Source organism: Anthonomus grandis, chromosome 1, assembly GCF_022605725.1.
Source record: "Anthonomus grandis grandis chromosome 1, icAntGran1.3, whole genome shotgun sequence".
Lineage (NCBI taxonomy): Eukaryota > Metazoa > Arthropoda > Insecta > Coleoptera > Curculionidae > Anthonomus > Anthonomus grandis.
Genome location: NC_065546.1, coordinates 16,600,000 through 16,622,472, shown reverse-complemented (window position 1 = coordinate 16,622,472; position 22,473 = coordinate 16,600,000). Strand labels below are relative to the sequence as shown.

The 22,473-nt window shown below is 31.2% G+C and overlaps 1 protein-coding gene and 1 long non-coding RNA gene across 5 annotated transcripts in view; both read left to right on the top strand.

Annotated features, from left to right (window-relative positions):
• The window catches only part of LOC126745002 (cap-specific mRNA (nucleoside-2'-O-)-methyltransferase 1), a 45,926-nt gene that overhangs the window by 21,824 nt on the left and 1,629 nt on the right, over positions 1-22,473 (top strand). For 2 of the 4 annotated variants that reach the window (XM_050452641.1, XM_050452664.1), the window contains 2 exons: positions 1-131; positions 11,612-11,832. In XM_050452641.1, coding sequence (XP_050308598.1) covers positions 1-131; positions 11,612-11,832 — 352 coding nt within the window. Of the gene's footprint in view, positions 132-11,611; positions 11,833-14,861; positions 15,685-22,473 lie in introns of those variants that run through there. The other 2 variants (XR_007663409.1, XM_050452655.1) reach the window with 2 other exon arrangements.
• On the top strand, positions 1,790-4,456 carry LOC126745257 (uncharacterized). The gene is made up of 2 exons (XR_007663483.1): positions 1,790-2,626; positions 3,031-4,456. It is a non-coding gene; the product is annotated as an uncharacterized LOC126745257 (long non-coding RNA).

The following is a 22,473-nucleotide window of genomic DNA, read 5'->3' as shown; positions in this document are numbered from 1 at the left end:
CTGTACGGAGAAATTGTGCCAGAAAAATCTACGTTACAAAATGGCGAAGTAATTTTTAGGGATAGTCTACATGTAATAGACGCCCTACGTTTGGGTTCTATGAACCTAGAAAAATATTCTTTTGCTGAGAGGTATGTTTTTCTCAATGTTTTTCTTGTAAAATGATATTTTTTATTAATCATCATTATAATATAAATTCTTTATTAATATATATATGTAAATGTATATACAGTGGTGGCCAACTAATTAGAAACAGTGTGAATAAATTAATAAAAATCATAAATCTTTTGTAAATAAAATTGTTTATTCTTAAATTTGTCGCCCATTGTCATAACTAACATTTTCCTTAATTATTACCATAAATTTAGTGGATTTGTCTTCACATATATACTTTTAAAAAAAAGTAATTTTTTTATACAAATATTGAATTGGACAACTAATTAGAAACCAAAGAATTATCAATTTAAAAAAACTGAAACATTGAATAAAGTATTTTTTTTAAATCGTTTCTAATTAGTTGGCCACCACTGTATAATAAAAATATTTAGCGTTGTCACACTACCATGTAATAAAAAATATTCACCACAGCAATATAATAACTAGTGATATATAATATTTGGGTTTGGGGATCAGAAAATAAAAGTTCAAATATTATAAACAAACAAAAAAAGTTATAAGTGGTTTTATGGATGTAATGAATAATCTATATTTCTGCAGTTGGGCATAAACAACGCACAAGGCAATCGCCCAAAAAATGTATCGAATCAACAACATATTACATATATCACAAATGAAAAATTAGCTAGAAATACTAAACAAGTAGCAATCAACATAAACTTATATTACATTAAAAACTATCTTTTAATAAAAAAATACTTAATATCTTTTAAACCAAATTAAAAAAAAAAGCAGATATTATCATATATCATATTGTGATTATTTTATTTAATTAGTATTAATTATAAATATTATATTAATAAATATTATATTAAATAAATATTAATTAGTATTAATATTTAATTTAATTAGTATTGTGAGTTCAATCTTTTTATTACAATATTTACAAATGCATTATGAAAACTTATCTCTTTATAATACATATTAGCAGATCTCAACTTTCTGCTTATTGGCGAATTTGTAGAATTGTTTTTATAATGCACAAGAATCACAAATTAATAATCTTTGTGGAATTGTCAATTATCATTGGAATTATTGTTATAAGTAGTAATTTGATATAAATAATAAATGTATGTAATCATTGATATATGTATGTATACCTTATCATGTTTAAAAATATTACATTATATGATTCGATTATTTTTTAAGCCAAGTAATTTTATTTCGGGTTAAAATAGGAAATAAAAACTCTAAATATATATTATCAGTCTTTAATGCAGTACTTAAGGTGACATGTTGTGTCTTCAGACTTAGAAAACCTAATTTGTTCCTAATTTTTCTCAAATTATCGAATGCACTTATCCTATAAAAGAAGCAAGATCAAAAGAAAAAAACAAACATTAGTAAACAACTGATTTACTACTCCGTTGGTAGAGTATTGTATATATATCTATAGTTTGCATATGTCGCAAAAACATATGTTTTTGTCTGTGCAAACTTTCTTTCGTGTTCTTCAGAATTTTTAGCCTAACAACTGGAACATGTTCGCGCCGAAGTTTGCACCTTTTCTAAATGGTGTCCCACATCCAGCCGCTCCTGGCGACCAGATGGCCGATCTTGGAAAGAAATTTTGGACATGTCGATTAGCTGACTAAATTCTTCCTTGAAGGACGTGATTGACATTTTCTTATTTGTTATTTTTTGGTGAAGTATATATAAGCATTCACAATGGGTGGTGCCCAAAAGAAGCTCCATCACTATTTTTCGATACCATTTCGATATATCTATAAATCCTTTACACTTATTATAATCGACAATTCAAGATGGTTTTTTAACCACTCCTCTCTGATTGACTTCAACAATTTCAACAATATGTTTTGTACAAGAATACGCTTGTTCTTCCACTTTGTCACGACCACTCCTGTATTGGTCTCCCTACCAGTTATCTCTCCTTTTTTTAGTTTTGCACAAGTAACTTTTTTTGGATTTAGTTTTCTGTTCTGTCTCAAGGTTCCAATTAAATTTTCTCTCTAATAAACTATGCGCTACATTCACACTGGTATAAAAGTAATCTGTATAAATAGTGCGTCCAACGTCTAATAAATTTTCCGCTAAACCAAAAACAACAGATTCTGTGACAGATTTATTTTGATCTTGTCATTTCCGTAATATATTTGAAGGTCATAAGTATAACCACCATTCAAGCAAAGTTTATATAATTTTACGTGCGTTTTTTCGAAAAATTGGCAGCACTATATATTCTACGTTGATTAGTTAACCTGCCAACTACAAATGTGTAATACTAATCCTTATTTTATACGATGAGAATAACAGCTAACTCCCGCCGACTCAAATCCACTTTGTAAACACAGCCAAGTCCACACAGCCATGTGCATTTTTAATGGTGATCTTGTGAGAACGTGTCGCAATTGAGTTTAATGTGCATTATTTTAAGTTACTTCTAGTATTTTGGGCGTTTGAAATATTTTTTTATTTAATAACACAAGAGGTAAGTTGTTAAAACATTGTTATCCAAATTGTATGCAGTAATTATTTTTTATTCAGCGGTAATTATCGTTTATTGTTTTAATAGGACTTGGCAGTATTTCTTAAATGTTTTTTTAAATATCATGAGGAGAAAACAGTTGTTCTACTTAACAAAAAACTTACAAAATTAAATAATATTATTAATTAATTTTCTTACAATTAGATAAATTAAATAAAATATAATATTTTAGTACAGCAATAAGTTACTGTTATAGTATTTACTTTTATAGAAAAGCGTGTTAACCACAATAAGCAATAAATTGTTTGCCAAAAAAATATATATTCATGTATAAAAAATATATATTTATGTAAGCCCTTTTTAACTTATAATAGGTGATGAATCAAGTTTTTTTTTTTAAATTTAAGATGTCACGTGCCAAACGAATCCTTGATCTGGCCATCGGCCAAACAGCAAATGAAACCGAAGACTCAGAGCTGGGAGAAGACTCTGAGTATAATACTTGGGATTATTCTTTTGGGGAAAGCAGTGGTGTAGACTCAATTCCCCTGTCGTTGGAGTTACCAATGGATATATTAGACTCTCCCATAAAAGAAAATCAACCCTTTGAAAACTTCCAAATAGCCGAAAATGTGCAAATTGATTTTATTGACGAAAATGGGCAAAAATTAGATAATTGTGAATAAGTTATTGTACTGAATGAAATTCGTTTACTGGACAACTTAAATGAAGCTCCTCGTGCTTATACATCAGGAATCAATCATATTAAATAAGAATCCAATATAGAATCTACAATTTCTGATATTTCCGATGACGCAGCTAGCAGGTTGGTACCATATTCGGATTCCGACTCAGGCTCATCTTATAGTTATCCGACAAAAAGTAAAAAACGTAAAAAGCGCTTTCAACTCCAAGAATTTGTGAACAATGTGGTTTACTGGAAAAAATAGAAAGTTAAGAGAAAGGGGTCAAAGTTACTTGAGACGAAACAAACAAAATGGAAAATGGATCTATAACAATCCAAAAAAACCTCGTACAATGAAGGAAAGGTGAAAATTTAAACTAAACCCTAAAGGAATGTTAAAATACTCTGCAGTAAATGAAGGTCAAAGGCAACTTATTCTTAACAACTTTTGGAAAATGACTTGGGCGTAAAAAAAAGTTTATGTAAACACTCTTGTCTTTTCTATGCCACCAAGGAGAAGAAAACCTTAGAGTTTGTAGGGCAATGTTCATTACCACTTTAGGAATAGTTCGCTGGACGATACTCCATTGAAAACGGTCTTTTCATTCCCGTTCGCCTAATGTTCAAAGAGAAACGTCCATGGAAGGTCAAAAGAAGCCATTCGAATTGCGTCGGGAATGTTTACTGCAATTTTTAAAATCATTGCCAGTCATGGAGCCTCATTACTGCAGATCAACATCAGAAAAAAAAAACCTTTTAGCTGAGTGGCAATCTAAACAAAGTCTTTATGATTTTTACATCAATAATTGGTGCGAATCAAAAAATGTGGAGCCGCTTTTTATAGCAACATTTTCCAAGGCTTTTGAAGAAAAAAATTATACCATTTTTCACCCGAAAAAAGATCAATGCGAAAAATGCGTTAGTTACAAGGTTGGCGACATCTCGGAAGATGAATACAAGAGTCACATACAAAAGAAAAATGCGGCAAGGGAGGAAAAGGAAAAGGATAAAAATACACAAAAATATTATGTATTTACAGTGGATTTGCAAGCTGTGCTAATGTGTCCCGTATCTAAAGTGTCTACTTTATATTATAAAACAAAACTTCAAGTGCACAATCTTTGTTTTTATAATTTAATGAATTCAGACGCTTATTGCTTTCTATGGAATGAATCTGAAGGTGAACTTAATGCTGAAGAATTTGCAAGCATATGGTTATTTTTTTAGAAAAAAAATATTGCCAAATATTACACCTCCAGAAGATCCTAATGAAAAAGTCACCCTTATTATATATTCTGATGGATGTGGATACCAAAATCGCAACTGCACTATGTCGAATGTTTTACTTAACATTGCTATTGCCCATAACATTATAATAGAGCGGAAATATCTTGAACCTGGACATACGCAGATGGAAGTTGATTCTGTTCATGCTAAAATTGAGCAAAAGCTTAAAGATAATTAATATACCTGCTGATTATATTTCTGTTTGCCAACAGGCAAGAAAAATTCCTGCGCCGTATGATGTAAACTATCTTACTTACGACTTTTTTAAAAGTTTTAATTGTGTGCAATATTATAAAAAAATCAAACCTGATAATGTTAAAGGATACCTGAAATTTACTGATATTCGTGCTCTGAGATACATGCCGGAAGGAGATATTTTCTATTAAAATACATTTTTCGGACTCGTGGGAAATTCTTCCACAAAGGAAAAGCTGAATATCTAGAACATATTTATGGGAAGATTTAAGTCCACTTTACTTGGAGAGAATTAAAATAGCTTCCCGAAAATATGAAGATCTACAGGCTATAAAAAAAACTTTGCCCCGGGACTACCAGACATTTTATGATGACTTGCCCCATAAAACAAAGTAATTTAGGATAAAATTATGTTAAGAATATAATATTATTTTTCACTTATTTTTTACTTTGTTAATTCAAATAATTTTAGTATTTTTTTGTAATAAAATATTAAACGATTACTAGTATTTTGGTTTTATTTAATATTAAGTTATTAATTATTATTATGGGGATAACCTGCCAAGTCCAGCCAAAATTTGAGTTCACAAAATGCAAACCTGCCTATTTTTATTCATTGACTTAAAACAGTTTGTTATACACAGTTTTATATTGTTTCTATTATATTATCATTTATTTAATAAAAACCAATAAAACAAGGCAAACATACAATAATTTAGGTAAAATATAGTTGATTTAGGCGGTTTTTTGACTCTCCTGTAAAATAGGTAAAATGTGACTTGGCAGGTTTACACTTTAGGGCGACGATATATTGTCTGAATGACAGTCGTCCTCTAAAGGGCACTAGAGTTTCATCTATACAGATATCTTGTTCTGGTACCATCACTTTTTGAGAATTGGATATCAACTGCTGCAAAAGGGATGATAATTTAAAATGTCCAGCAATGACTCGAAACGATTACGCGACATATGGAACTTCATTTTATTTTCATATAAGCTATTTTTGAACCAGTAGGAACACAACTTCGGCAATTTTTTTAAACCCATCCACAAAACCAAGGCCAAAAAAGTCTTTATTTCTTGAGCACTAGTATCTACCCATTTTGAAATTTTTGCTTTTGGACGAGTATTATCTGAACTCAAATTCTGATGTGTCAACTAGGATCAACTCAACAATCTTATCCGTCACAAAAAATTGGAAAAAATTAAAAGATTTTTTTCATACATTTCAAAAAACTCAGCTTTTATACCTGACGTTGGAACACTAAATGTGATATTTTTCAAAGGTACATTATTGTCATCAGGGGCATCCTCATTTGAAGACGAAGAACTTTTATCTCCTGGAAGTTAATACTGCGAAATTACGTTTGCAGTGGTATCCGTAATAATACTGAGATTAACCTCACGTGACGTTGAAGGTAACGATCCAAGTGAAGGCTGCATTACTTTTTTTTTCACTCTAGGAATATTTTCACTCTAGGAAGAATCACTGGTTTCTTCATTAGAACTTAGTTCAAAGGTTAGGGTACACAAACATTTTTAAGAAAAACGGATAGGATACCATTAGGGCCAAAAGAGTTTATGTTAGAAAGGCGTTAAATTTCATGAAATATGTCCAACAAAGAAAAAGAGATGCAATTTATATCCAAACTATAATCAAACTTATAATCAGGAGCCTTGCTGATAGGTTGTCTGTATGTAGTTTTAAAATACCTGGCAAATAAGATCCCAATATCTTGACCATTACCAGCAACCGCGGCTTCCATATGCATGCTATTGGGGTATGAATCAGACATATGCAATCTATTGATATGTTTCGAAAATTAAGAAGAATTATGAGAAATTTCAGTATTTAATCTTTTATATGAAACATTCATCACGAAGAGTTTTATATGTATTCCTCAAAGTTGAAAAATTAACAAAATCACAGTTGGTCATAATAATAAACATCATACTTAGGATCTAAATCACAATAGGAGTACTTATTTCATAAGCAGGATAGTAGTTTGAGGCCGGTGACAAATTTTTAGTGCAAAGATGACTTTAATATCAGAAAAACAGATCAAGAAATGTACTAAACAAATTTGGTATATTTTTTAAACGTTGTGAGAGGCGAATTTTTAGATGATTGTCAGTTTCTGAACTGATTCTTATACTAGTTATGAGGATCATTTATTTTTACTTATTTTTTTGTAATAGAATACATATTTAGGAATTTTATGAAAAGCATTATTTTCCATAGATGCTTTGAATTTTTTTATCTCAGATGTTACGGTTAATTAATATACAATCAGTATATTGTTTATTAAATAGACAATATATTACAAAATATTATCCCTGCATATATCGCTTCCTTAGAAATATGTTTTTTTTATTTTTATTGTTTGATGTCAGGGTGCTTTTGCTTATTGTATAAGTTAAGGCTGCTGCCTAGCGAGCGGAAGATACACACTGGTGAGTCACTTAATTTGTCGAAAAATTTATCATTTATCAGAGAAAAACTTGAACCAGAACCTGAACTATATCGGTATTAGGAGAGTCTTACATAAACTCTTTCAGCTGTATTTGGCAAATGGAACACAATAAGTAAAAATAAATCTTATGTTAAAAAAAACGTTCCAAGCTCCCATAGAGTATTACAACCTATAAAATTAGCTATTGGGAGAATTGACTGAAGAACAGGAAATATTAATGTGTTTTGCTGATGATGCAGCTCTCATTGTGTCTGGGAAAACGTAGTAAGAAACAGCAAATAAATCAGAGAAGTCACATAAAAAAAATTAAATCTTGATGTGACCAACAAGGACCATTTGATTTTAAATGTCCCTCTTTTTTAAACTTCTCAGTTAGTAAGGCCAACTTTTCACCAATCACCAGATTAAAATTACACCAGAGTGTAATTGTCTGGGTAATGTATTTGAAAGAAAGAAAGAAAGAAAATGTGCTATATTACGTAAGAATAATCTTGTGTACAAGCATCCTACAAGCTAAAAAAACAAAACAAAAATACAATTTCAAAAATTGACAAAACAATGAACAAAATTAAACACAAGAAGACAAAACTTTTTGAACTTACTTGAATTAAAGATAACTAAATAAAACAATCAATTACTAAATAAAGGTAAACTTGATGACAAAACTAGAGAAGAAAAAGGAAAAAAAAACTTTCCAACATGTCCAAGGTTAAAACCTATCATTAAAAAAGTCATCCAGGTTATAATATGCCTTAGCCAATAAAAGCGTCTTTAAATCTCTTTTAAATTTCTTAACATCCGATATATGTCTAACACATAGAGGAACATGATTGTAAATTTTTTTACTTATGTAAATTAATGAGTTTTTGGTAAGGGAAGACGTAGGAATAGGTAGGGGAACATCATTTACACGACGAGTCAAATGGCCAGTGTCAGAGGGTAGGTTGGGAATTTTGTGAATAAGAGCAGCTGTTTCTAAGATAAAGAGTAAAAAAAGAGTTAGGATTTTTTCAAATCTCTTAACTTAGCAGAACACAGGTATCTAACTGCTTTTTTTTGAATAACAAAGACAATGTTAAATAGCCCCTTATTGGTTAAACCCCAAAAAGGCAAGCCATACCGAATATGAGCTTCAATAAGTGAAAAGTACACTGAACGTGAAACCACCCCTCCCAACTCTTGTTTTGCCATTCTTACTGCAAAACATCCAGAAGATAATTTCCCAGCTAAATGTAAAATATGATCTTCAAACCGAAGGCGACAATCAATGGTAATTCCAAGAAACTTGCAGCACTCTTTATTCTGCAAGAGGGAATTTTCGTCAAACATCAGACCCTGAACATCGCATTTAAATCCCATAATAGACGTCTTTCTTACATTAAACACGAGCCTGTTGGAAGCACACCACCCTGATAAAATCTGAAGGTCTTCAAGGATATAAGTCTTACTATAATCAGAATTTTTATGGCTCCATAGTATGGTGGTATCATCAGCAAACTGAACCACCTTGCCCTGCAGTTTCAATGAACTCAAGTCATCCACATACAGTAAAAATAACAGTGGTCCCAACACTGAACCCTGGGGAACGCCGCATTTTAGGGATCTAGAAGCAGACAAACGCCCAGACACTGTAACCTTCTGAGTACGATTTGATAGATATGACTCAAGCTATCGCAACGCTTCGCCCCTAAAACCATATTTATCGAGCTTAGATAACAGTATTCCATGATCCACACAGTCAAATGCTTTGGATAGATCACAAAACACTGCCGCCGATGACTCTCCAGAATTCAAGGACACATAGACGCTCTCCAAAAAGCTAAAAACAGCATCATGAGTCCCTTTACCGGCTTGAAATCCAAACTGATTTGCAGACAAAATGCCATTATGATATAAAAAGGACAAAATTCTGCGTTTTGCAAGTTTTTCAACTATCTTAGAGAGGGTAGACAAAATAGAAATGGGACGGAAATTACAAGGCTGATCCAAATCTCCACCCTTATGAAGAGGGATAACCACTGCCTCTTTTAAACATGAAGGAAAAATGCCAATATGTAAAGAATTGTTTATGGCAGAAACTAAAGCAATTAAGGCTGAATCAGGCAAAAAGAGTAACAAGATATCCCATCAGCTCCAGATGATTTATGGTTTTTTAGGCGTTTTATTGCATTTTTTACTTCGGTAAGATCGACAGGATGAAAGAAAAATGAATGCTCAACCGACACTTGTTGAAGATAGTGTAAGGGATCAATGTTACTACGAATACCCTTGAGCAAGATATTAGGTATATCACAATAATAGTCGTTTAAAATGTCAGGTTCTAACTCCGGTTCAGATACTTTTCTATGGCAATGTCTAAAATCATTAATAATCGACCAACACTCTCTTTGCCTATTTGATGACATTTTTAAGCGATCCCTATAATAATTAGATTTTGCTGCTTTAATTGTCTTTCTGTACAGACTACGGTATTTCTGATGATATACAAGGATATTTTCATTTGTGGTATATTTGCACAATTTAGTCAAAAAACGGAGGTTTTTAGCTCAAATTCTAAGGCCTTTTGTAACCCATGGTTTTCGTTTCTTAGTTTTAAGCCTCATTTTAGGAAAGCACTGATTGATCTTATCACACAGAACTTGAAAAAATAAAGTAAGTGGGTCAGAAGCCGTTTCAAGTGCATTCCAATTTACCGAAGCTGTAGCAGCAGAAAAAGCATTGAAATGTCTCCTGCTGAAAATTCTTCCCATATATGAGATGAAGATGATACAGTATTATATGGCATTTTAGCAAGAATAGCTTTATGGTCAGAAATACCAGATGGGAGTACTGTGCATAAAACGTCATCAAAATTTGTACAGAAATAGTCAATTGTAGTTGCAGATGAAGAAGTTATTCGTGTGGGAGAAAGAACGTGCATTTTCAAGTTGTAAGAATTTAAAATACTTAAAAGAGAAGTACGTGGCAAGGTTTCATCAGTGTAGTTGATATTAAAGTCACCAGCCAATATAACCTTAGAGTGTAGAGACAACTGGGATAAAAGAGAATCAAGTTTGTCCAGAAACATAGCAATATCTCCTGTAGGTGGCCTATAAACACAAATAATATATAAATTAAAACGCTTACAAAAAGAAAGAGAGAATTCAAAAACATTCTCTAACAGAAGATTATCATACTTATCAATATTACAAAAAATCGTTTCAATTGTTTGCTTAGCCAAGATCATGGTTCCTCCATTGTTGGCGACAAAAATTTGATATTGAAAACAACCTTAAATAGAACACACTTAGTACATTCCAAACAAAATAAGAAAACTTATCTTCAAGTTTCATGAACTGCAGCAGTTCATAAATCTTAATATTGTCTACATTTCTGTAATCTTCACAAAAGTTAAAAACAAACTAGATATCTTCTGATGGAGAACAACATTTGTGTAAAGTAGTCAAAGATTTCTAATAAGTAAAATAATTTTAAAAATAATTCAACTAGTTTATTATTATGTTATTTTTTTATAGTCTAAGTTTATATTTTATATTAGTTAGCACACGCATATATCGCGTATATACGCACGAGGTGTAATAGTGTGCTGGGATTATGTTCAATTTTTGGTATATTTATTTTTGTTGAATACATTTTAGTTGAGTTAGTGTAGATAAGTAGTAATTGAACATGTTTTGAATTTTCGGCAATGAGGTATACATAAAAAAGCAAAGAAGTTTCTGTTATTAAATACTTGATTTTCCCTGTATAGCATCGTTTTTTTCTATGAAGTAGAATTGCTAAAATAGTAATTTGACCTATTCCCAGATTTCTTAAATTCGTTTCAATTTAAGTAAGTCATCCCATATGACCAAGTCGTGTTTTAAAATTGATTCTACTAAGCTATTTTATATCATAGAGAGAGATCTAAAATGATAGCTAATATATTGTTATATTATTTTATTAAATGTTGTATTCTCTGTAGATCATTCCATCTTAATTGAAATTTTAATATACCATTTTTTTTTAAGTAATTATACGTTTCTTGTGATCATTAAATAATTTAACCAAATAGTTTATTACTGGGACTAGTGTATAATTTTTTGAACTTGTTGGGTTAGCTGCCTTGTATATCGGTATTTGGCAATTTCCAAGCATTGGGAGTATGAAATATTTTAAAATATTGATTATATATATATATATATATGGTCTAATAAAAACATGGACAGTATTTTGTATTAATATTGCAGTAATTCTGTCATATAAAAAAACAACAGAAAAAATATTTTTAAAATGAAAATTAGAGATTTAATTAATTCTGAAATGATTAGTTTATATCTTACTTAACCTTGTTCTTTTTATCTCCAGGCAAAAGCAAATCCGTATTTACTGTAAAGCAGTTAATAAAGAGTCTGAACAGATATATGCAGTAAGAGTCAGACCCAAACCGCTGAAACCACTGAATGAACTTCCTGAAGACTTTAGCCTCGCTAGACGTGACAATTGCATAATGCTTCCGGGTCTAGGTTTTCGAGCGATTTGCGATAAATACAGTGTTTCTTCTGTGCTGTTGATTAGGGCCAATAAAGGTAGGACTTTTTTTCCTTGGTGCAAACAATACTGGGTGACGATTATATCTGAGGAATAAAAAAAATCAAAAATCGCAAGTAGTTAAATTATATAAAATTCAGAGCCTTAAAAAATGGAAAGAACTTAATGGCACTGACTTCAAAAAGTAATTGAGTTTTGTGAAATTGTAATATCTAAAATTACTGCACAACCTTGACTTTCAAATGTATTTGCTTTAGTCATGGGTACACTTTCTATTTAAATGGGCACGTAAATAAACAGAACTGTCGTTAATGGAATTATAAAAACCCACGAGTATTCATATATGTCCACCTAATGTTTGGGAGATGCAATTATTGGTCCATTATTCATAGAAGGAAATTTGAACGGCAAAATGTAGGCTGACAAGCTAAAAAGTTCTATACGTCAATTTATCTTTAGATGTATTTAGTTTTCAAGAGGATGGAGCACCTAATTATACAAGGTGTTAGTTAGTGTTATGTCATAATTTGAAGTTAAAAAAATCATATAAACGTGGGCCCTTAAATACTTAGTTTTTAATACAAAGTGTGTTAAAGTTTTATTTTAAGTTTTTAATTAATTTTTGCAAATACGGTGTAAGATATTGACCTGGTTGTGGCTGATTTTGGCACAGGACATTTTGCTATAAAGACACATCTCTTCCGCGTAGCTATAACGAATTTTCAATACAATTTTAATGAATTAAAATTTAAAAAAAATATTTTTTAATAATTATCAATCAGTCATAAATGAAAAAATGCTTTCATTTTTGCTATGTTCATAAACTGAAATAAATCAAGTTAGTTTTGCTCGTTGCCAGCGATTGTTGTTATAAACATTATTACACTGACATTAATGATTATTTTGGCAGTTTGTTTTTATTTCTCCTTTGGTTTTAAAACGCATATTATGCTAGTTAAAAAATGGAAAATTATTGTATACAATATATCTGGGCCTTGGTTCTAAAAGGGCCAAAGTCATTTTTTTTAGATTTGGGCTTAAGTGCATTTTTGAAATCGGCACAGACCAGATTATTATTTGTAATAAGGGCCAAAGTCTATCTTCACAGGAACAAGGTTAAAAAAATTACAAATCCGCTAAAGGCCAATGTCAACATTTCAATTCTATACTCTTTTTTCAATAAAAGGGCCAATGTGAACATCCAGGTTTTGATCTGTTGCAACAATGGCCCTGAATTAGGCATTTGTTTTTCTTACTGCTTCTCAATTTGTTTTGACTGTTGCTCTGAATAACAACGTGTTTTAAGTGTTGATTTGTTATTTTATGCATTAGAAAGGAGAAATACTAGTTTTTTAGTTTAATTTTACTCCTATTTATAATGTTATCCCGTGGCCAAAAGTTGGTAAATTTGTGTTTAAGTTCTAAAACTGGTTACAATGATTCAGGTAAAGACTTAAATATATCATAATTTTGATTTCAAAATTGCCTAGGGTACATAATAAAATTTAATATCAATAAGTGAGTTGTTATAATGTTTTTAAAATAGAAATAGTATTAATAGTAACTAAAATAAGTAATTGAAATACTTTTTATATTCACGTATGCAAGTTGAAAGCTAATGAGACTGTTTTTATAGCTAATAATTTTGTCGTATAAAAATTAGTCATACGTTTTTTTTTTTTTAATCATTAAGTTTACTAAGTGACTCGAAATCAGCATTAGCTGCTTAAGTATTATGCAGTTATTTTTAATTTAATTAAAAAAAATATATCTATGCATTTGTTTTTTTTACAGTAGTTTTTGAGGAAGCAAAATCCTTGCAAACAGAATCTAATGTAACCGATAAAACACCTGTTGAGTCACGATCGTCGAATTTGAAAGACGAAGTCTTTACTGGATTATCCGAATTACCAAAAGCTGTGAAAGTATTATCAAATAAGGAGATTCAGACTGGTAATTTAGACGACCATATCAATAAGGATTATACTATTTTGCAAAATGCATGTCACTCTTTTGAGGCGCCCTCATGTTCACGTATAGGCGGGAATTTAAAGATAGAAATTCCTAGAGACTGGGCCAATTTAATTCGTTTAGTGCCTAGGAAACCCCCAATTTTTGTGCATGAGATGGCTCAGGAAGAATTCTTGAGTTTTAAGTCACTCCTTTCGGGAAAGTTTCAGCACAAAAAAGTGAATACTTTGGGAAACCCTGTTGTTTGGGCTAAAATAAGAGTCATTCACTATTCTACCGAAAATCCTGGTCTGCTGAAATACAAAAAATTCCCACTTTTGCTGAAGACGAGCCATATCTTTAAATTTATTAAGAAAATCAACCCCTAATTCCGAAAATGCAATAAATCTTTTCCCTATTAATAAAAAACCGTTAGGCATTCCAAAAAATAAAGTACACCATTTGAGGGACTTATTACCATTTATTGATAAAAACAGTCAGCCATACTATCTGCAGTTTCTTAATGGACTAACTTCTTCTGAGCCTGCAATTGATAATCTTGGTGAAAGTGAAGATGATGAAGATTCGCTTTAGGTGCCTATATTTTATTATATTTTTATCAAAATGTATGTTCAACGACTTTTGCGAAGTTTTTTCTTGTATTTTTAGTTTCATTTTGATTTTTTTAAGTTGGGCCAAAGTGTTATTAGTTTAATTTATTATTTATTAAAAAAAGGCAAATGACATTTTTTTTTGAAAAATAAATTTATTTTATACATTTTTAAGATTTTTTTTTTTAAAACCAATATCCTCTATACCCAAATCAAGCTTAAGAAAAATATAGAAACCTATCTATGTTGTAAAAACCAAACCTAATGCGACCTCATTACCTTTAAAGTCAATTTGTCAAAAATTGCGATTTATGACTTTGGCCCTTTTAGAACCAAGCACCAGATATATTTATTGATACAACATTCATCGTTGTCCGGCTTAAAATTAAGCATCTGCTACAAGGCGGCTTGAGAAATTTAAAAGATTCTTTGTTATATTCTTTTTACATAGAAGTCGTTTATGCATTACCTCCTAGAGATTATTAACCGCGTACGCAATTTTGTAGATTGTATCTTCAAAAAGGAACCAAAAATCTTCATTTGGATACCAAAATCTTGTTTACGGACGAGCAATTTTTTTTCTTGACATGCAATAACCAATTTTTATAACAATCATTACTGGACCCAAGAGAACCATGCTATTACAGAGACACCTTTTCAGCAATAATATTCAATCCACGTTTAAATCGGTATCGTATTCAACAATTTATCCGATTTAATTGCATCAATTTTTTTTATCAGGACACCTTAACGGACACTATTATTATAATTTTCTTGTCTTTTTTTTCGAAAATTCAGAATATGAAAAAGTTACGGCAACAACTTTGGTTTCTGCATGATGGTGCTCCAGCGCACTTTAGCATATTGGCTTGTGAGCATTAAAATAGTCTACGAAAATCATTGAATAGGCATGGAGAACCATAATTTTGGCCACCTGGATCACCTGACCTACATTTTTATTTGTGGAGAAACTGAAAACATTGGTTTATCATACACCAATTGTTACATTAGAAGAACTAAAAAATAGAATTATTGACGGATGTGAAGCTATAAGAAACACTCATAGAATTTTGGAAAGAGTTCGTAATTCTATAAGAGCAGAGTCCTACATAGAGGCAAAGGGTGACCATTTCCAACATCTTTTGCAAATTGTGTAATATTATTGTATTTAATTATTTTTTTTATTTACTTTGTTTGTTATACTATTTTTCTTGTTATTGTTATATCACTGTTTGTTTTACTTATTTCTTTTTTTTTTGTTTATGTACAGAGGTCTTTTATGTTAATAATTAATCGATAATTATTACAAACACATTTTTTTTCTCTGGCCTAGTATTTTTTTGTAAAATTGTATTGACAATTTGTCGCAGCTACGCTCCTGGTCACTAAAAAAAAGTGAATATCAAATCAGTGGCGGTTCGTGGCTTTTTAATTTGGGGAGCGCAAGTAAATGGTAATAAGAAATGAGTGATAAAAATTGTGGCGTAGATGATCCGCCAGATCGGAAATTCTTCACCGGAAATTATTAAAAAAAAACATTTTTGGAGCTTTCGGGTCCTCTTAATAACTCTGGCTTTGGACCAAGTAGAATTTATTCGTTTGAATCCTCCCATTAGCAAACCGGATGAAACCGAATGCGAACCAAAAAAAAGAAAGTATTTAAGGAATAAAAACTGGAAAATCATGTTCGATTGAATATATTTAAAATCTATTATTCTATTTTTTGAGGCAGCAAATACTTCAATCACTTTATTGTAATTCTAATCTATTCTCATCACAAATCTTAAATATTCTGTGCAAGTTTTTTTTCTATTTAAAGAGCATTAATTTTATCATCCTTCACCTTTCACACTCCCAAGTCGTCATTGGAGTAGTACAAATAATGTCTTAAATTTTATGAGTTTCAGGAAAACATTCTTTTAAATATTTTTTTTATTTCAAATTAAAAAAACGGAAGTAGCTAAATTACTAGTCTCGAAAACTCATCCATTTTTCCAAAGATGCTGGTCATACGTTTATTTTTTTTTTAAAGCAAAAACACAAAATCTAATGATTCTGTGATGCTGTAGATTTTGTGTTTTTTGCCTTTTATAAAAACGTAAATTACTAGTGCTGTCTCGACTACCACACATATAATCTCTATTGTCCAGAATAATATATCACCAGTTATTAGCATTTCTTATTAATTTTAATAAAATCATTTTATTTCATTCCTCCAGCCACTTGTCATTTTCATTTCCTTTTCAACTGCCTGGAATAAATGAAAGATTTTTCCCTTCTCTCTCGAGACTATTTTTCCAGGTATCAGTATTCCTTTCAAATTCCAATATAATCTTTTTATTTGATTCTTAAAGGCATTCGACATCATTTTGATTCTTTTGACTGCCTAGAAGATATTTTAATAAATCTTCAACTGCCTGGAATAGATTAAAGATTTTTCCCTGTCCCTCTCCAGAATATATTCTCAGGTTGTAGCATTTCGCAACTTTGGACTTTCATTGACCAGTATTAATAAATCGATAAGCGTTCTTTGTTTCATCAAAAATCAGTTAAGGAAGAGTTTTTTGTAGCTCCCAAAAATATCTAAGTTATATTTTAATTAGCAGTATTCTTTTAGCCTTTTAGATGCAGGCAATTCAATACGTTGTCCAAATAATGAATCAAATGTTGTTGTCAAATTTCGCGTTCGTGTTTTTGAAAATTTATTACATACTTAAGGATATATATGTCGTAGTCCTATTGTGAAATCCGCTTTTTCGCGAAGATTCTAAGATCTTCATGAAGTGCCGGCTGACCAGTGAAAAATGATCATTTTACACAATCAGCCGGGCCTTTTCCCCCATATAGTGTAATTTCGCTTGCTTCGCAATCAGACTAACTTAAATAGTCGCCACTTCACGAAGAGCCGGCTGATTGTGAAAAATAATCATACTTCACGAAAAGCCGGCTGATTATGAAAAATAAGATATATTATTACAATTAGCCCAAATATTAATGTAATGAGATGATCCGTCTGGAATTAAACTTTATTTAATCTGATACAGATACGTGCGTGTATTTATAACAAAAATATAAACAAAAATATTTATTTAAAAAAAATAAAAATAATACTAAAATATAGTAAAACATGAAGTTTAAACAAAATTTACTTATTTATTCGCACATTGACCACTTTTGTGACACTGTGAATTACATTGCATATTTGCTTTAAAGCACTGACATCTTTTGCTTTTACATTGAGTTTTAGATGGTTGGCATGAACATTTAACGTAACCTTGTCCTTTAAAAAGAGATTCTAAAGATACTGCCTCCCTTACTGATATAAACTTATTTTTATTTATTTGATCCAAAGTAATAAACCCAGCTGTTGCTTTTTTTATATCTGGTCTATTAAACCACGATTTAATAATACCTCCGACAGTGCCAACCTGATACACTCCATTTTTAATGTCCGTTACGACAGTAATAAGGTTTTGAGGATCCCCTGGACTGCGATCAACTTTATCAATATTAATAAGGACGCATTCACCCACATCAACATTAGGTAAAATTTTTTTTGTCGCAGCTACCATTTGATCAGCCTGGCGCTTTTGACCTGCAAATGCTGATAACTGTTGCGCCTCGATTGTTTTCGAATTATTACATATATTACACATCGTTTTATTTATCGCGCATGAAAAATGTACAGAAAAATTACACATTTCACATACAATTGCTGGCGCATTATAAATTAGCTCTTGACATTCTACACAAAAATCAGAACTCTGCAATTCACCAATTTCGCTTCTCATTGGAATATCCGGATCTTCGGGTATAAGGATATCATCGCAAACTGTGTGTTCTTGACTGGTAATATTAAGAGTATCATTATTTTCTTTTTCTGATAAAATATCATTCATATTTTTCCCATTATTTTGATCATATAAAGCAGTATTATTTTCAGTTTTTTCTAAACCATCATCTGAATCTGCTTTATACTCAGGGTTTTCCTGATTTGCACTTAGCTCGTTGGTAAGTTCTTCCAGCTCTTCTTCCGTGGATATAGTTGGTACCATATATGGTGGAAGGCTAGTAGACTGAAGACCTAATTTGGAATCACTTCCAAATACAGCCTTAAATGGGGTTCTACCTATCACTCGGTGTAAAGAATTATTTTTCTACCACTGTACGAAGTAGCAACCTGCTGACCAAGCTGTAGTATTATTATCCCTCATCCAAGCTCTAATCATATTTTCTATATCTTGATTAGCTCTTTCGACGCTGCCTTGACTCTGAGGATGTCGAGGTCTACCATGTATTATATGTAACTGCGGCCAAAGCAATTTCAACTCTTCTATTATTTTGCAAGCAAACTCTCGGCCATTATCGCTTTGGAAAATTGAAGGGGCACCAAATTGTAAAAAAATCTTTATTAGTTCTTGAGCAACTTCAGTGGCATGTTTTGATCGTAGAGGTCTTAGGCATATATACTTAGTGACGTGATCTTGAAAATTCAAAATCCACTTGAACTCTCCATCAGCAATAGATTGTAAATTGATTAAATCTACTTGTCCTCGAGTCATAAAAGAATGAGTTAGAATTGGCTTCACCACAACTTTAGCTACAGTTTTTTTTTAGCTGGCAAGTTTCACAGGCTTTTAGAAACATTTCAATGCATGGTTTTCGGATGGAACAATTTTGTTGTATCCAATTAATCATTTTGTCTCTAGAACCGTGGCCACAATTAAAGTGAATATCTTTTAATCTTTTGTAAATGTCTTATTCCGAAATAATATAAATAACTGGTACAAACATTAACGTCCCTCCAATAGATGTAGAAGTGAAGTATAGCGGGTTAAGGACAGAAATCAAACCTCAAGATTTGAAATTAGCCGACGTTTCGACGTTTATTTACGTCTTTTTCAAGGCTGAAAAAGATACAATTGCTACAAAATGGTGAAAGCAATAGTTATTAATATAATAGTTAAGAAACCACCAAACAAAAACACAAATAAAACGGAGAACAAAGCATAAAAGTTAAAATTAAGATGACTTACCAAATTTACATTAGAGGTTTACGTAATAATTAAAACCTAATAACATCTCCATCATACATACACCACAGATACGATTGTTATACATAAAAAAAATATGCAGCACAACCATTAAGTAAAACCAAAAAAAAAACACACAGTATACATAAAATAAAATTGGCTTATATCACAGATTGATTCACAATGAATAAGTAGTACGTATAATAATTATAGTAAAAAATAGCACCTTCTAAGTCAGTGTTTAGTAGTAACTGTACGCAGAATTTATTGTTATAAAGCAGGAATGATGCACATTCTTTTTATGTCTGTAAAATAGGTTTAATATTACCTGGGCTCGTTAAAAAGTTAAGTACTTTACAGTTTGGATTTATACAGCTTTAAAATGTGATTATATTGTGTACTTAGGCCCTGAGTATCGGTTCGGTGATTAACAGAATTATGCAGTTGGATGTGTATCATTTCACTGATATTGCGTTTAAGATAGTGCCTCTCTCTATCAACTATGCTAACATCATCAAAATTGAAGTTATGCCCTGTGGAAAAGTGATGCTGTGCTAAAGCGGTCTTATCTTTTTTGTTCATATTTATGACTCTACAATCATATTGAAGCTGATATAGTCTGTTCTTTAAATGCTGCCTAGTGATACCTATATAACACTGTTCACAATTACGACAAGGTTACGGTATACCAAAACCTGAGCTCAACTCAAGGGGAGTACGATCTTTTAATTGGGAAAACAATACACTGCTTGAGTTTATGTTGTATGTACTGGCTTTTTACAACATAAACTCAAGCAGTGTATTGTTTTCCCAATTAAAAGATCGTACTCCCCTTGAGTTGAGCTCAGGTTTGGTATACCGTACTACTAAACACTGACTTAGAAGGTGCTATTTTTTACTATAATTATTATACGTACTACTTATTCATTGTGAATCAATCTGTGATATAAGCCAATTTTATTTTATGTATACTGTGTGTTTTTTTTGGTTTTACTTAATGGTTGTGCTGCATATTTTAATGTATAACAATCGTATCTGTGGTGTATGTATGATGGAGATGTTATTAGGTTTTAATTATTACGTAAACCTCTAATGTAAATTTGGTAAGTCATCTTAATTTTAACTTTTATGCTTTGTTCTCCGTTTTATTTGTGTTTTTGTTTGGTGGTTTCTTAACTATTATATTAATAACTATCGCTTTCACCATTTTGTAGCAATTGTATCTTTTTCAGCCTTGAAAAAGACGTAAATAAACGTCGAAACGTCGGCTAATTTCAAATCTTGAGGTTTGATTTCTGTCCTTAACCCGCTATACTTCACTTCTAAATATAAATAACCGGATCACCCTGATTCGATACCTTTTTGATCACACATGTCTCTCCATTCATTGTTACTATATCATAGTTATTTAGAAGATGATACTCTCTTCTTGTTTTAGTTGTAAAACTTTTGTTTTTGGCAGTGATGATTTCTTCAGCAATCTGAAAATAAATAATATGTTGTTCTTAACTAATTAAATTTTTAGTTTTCCATTATCGAGTAGTAAGTATATGACAATTTTTGGGTTCCAATTTTGACAATAAGTAGGAAATGAAAGAATCAATAGGAAGAATAAATTCTAATATAAACATTTTCTGTAAAGAGGCCCATAGACACTCAATATTATTGTGCAATGTGAGTTTTATAGATGGTATACCTAATTATAATGTAGAAATTGCAAAAAAAAACGTATTTACCATCTAAAAAAATGTTTTTCTTTAAGTTACGTTAAGTGTGATATCCAAAATGTTGACAGATTTTTTAAAAGAAGTGTGCAAAATCTTATTTACATGAAATATTTTATAATTATTTTCATCCACTTTAAATCTTCCTAATATTATGCATCTGACAACTCTGCAAACTAATTTTGAAATATAACCTCTAAACAAAACCAATTTCGATATTTTATTATTTACCTTTTTTAATTGCTCCCCACTATACGGCTTTTTCCTAGGAAATTTTTTGTAAAACTCCTCGTAGTGTTTTGAGAATAATAATTCATTATTTAGTTCCATTTTGGCACCTACACTGAGACTTGGACACACTAAGTAAACAAACCAAAACAAATTAAATACGGAAGCCGCTTTATTCACTATAAGCCGGCACTTCATGAAGAGGCGACTGTTTAAGTTAGGCTGGTTGTGTAATAACGATATGACATGATCTGGCGGAAAAATTCCGGCTGACCATGTTATATCGTTATATAGAGTGTAAAATGATCATTTTTCACTATCAGCCGGCACTTCATGAAGATCCTAGGATCTTCGCGAAAAAGCGGATTTCACAATAGGACTACGACATATACATTCCCTTTCGCATTTTTTGACTGAACGCACTTCTTGACTAAACTTGATTAAAATATATTTGAACTTGTGAATTTATAATATTATGAAGGGCTTTTAACAGGAAATTAAAATTATCTGAATTTAAATGAAGTATAATTCTATTTGCTGATGACATTGTTTTTCCATCTTTACTTTTTTTTGAATAATTTTTACAAACATTCAAGCGAAATTTGTATGCTACCGTTGATTTTACTTATATCTCGGGCATAGGACGACTTAGCTTTTTAATTTCAAGTTTTTATTCAAAGGACACTGTCCTATTTTCTAAAATATCGTTCCTGGTATTCATTATTAGACACTAGATGCATAATAAACTATTCAGACGCTGCTGAACCTGGAACGTAGGAAACACAGCTTCCCGTGACGTCACATCGGTTTTGCACTCGATTCGAGACCTTGTGGAATCGTATACCACCAACGTGGGCAACGGCCAGTTACTATTTGTACTCTTGCGGAGGTACTTAAAATTACTTTCTTATACACCCTTCCAATGAGAAGTTAATTATGTAGGTTAGGGGAGCTTAACAGTTTAACGGTTTTATTACAAGAATATGGGCGTTCGTGCCCCTTAGCACTAGCCGCTACTGCATCTAATAAGATTTTATGTGATATTTTTTGTACAATAATATCTTTTGCCAAAATTCAGTTCAATATCTCAAACCGTCTTTGAAAAACTGAAAATAAAATAAAACCTTAACACA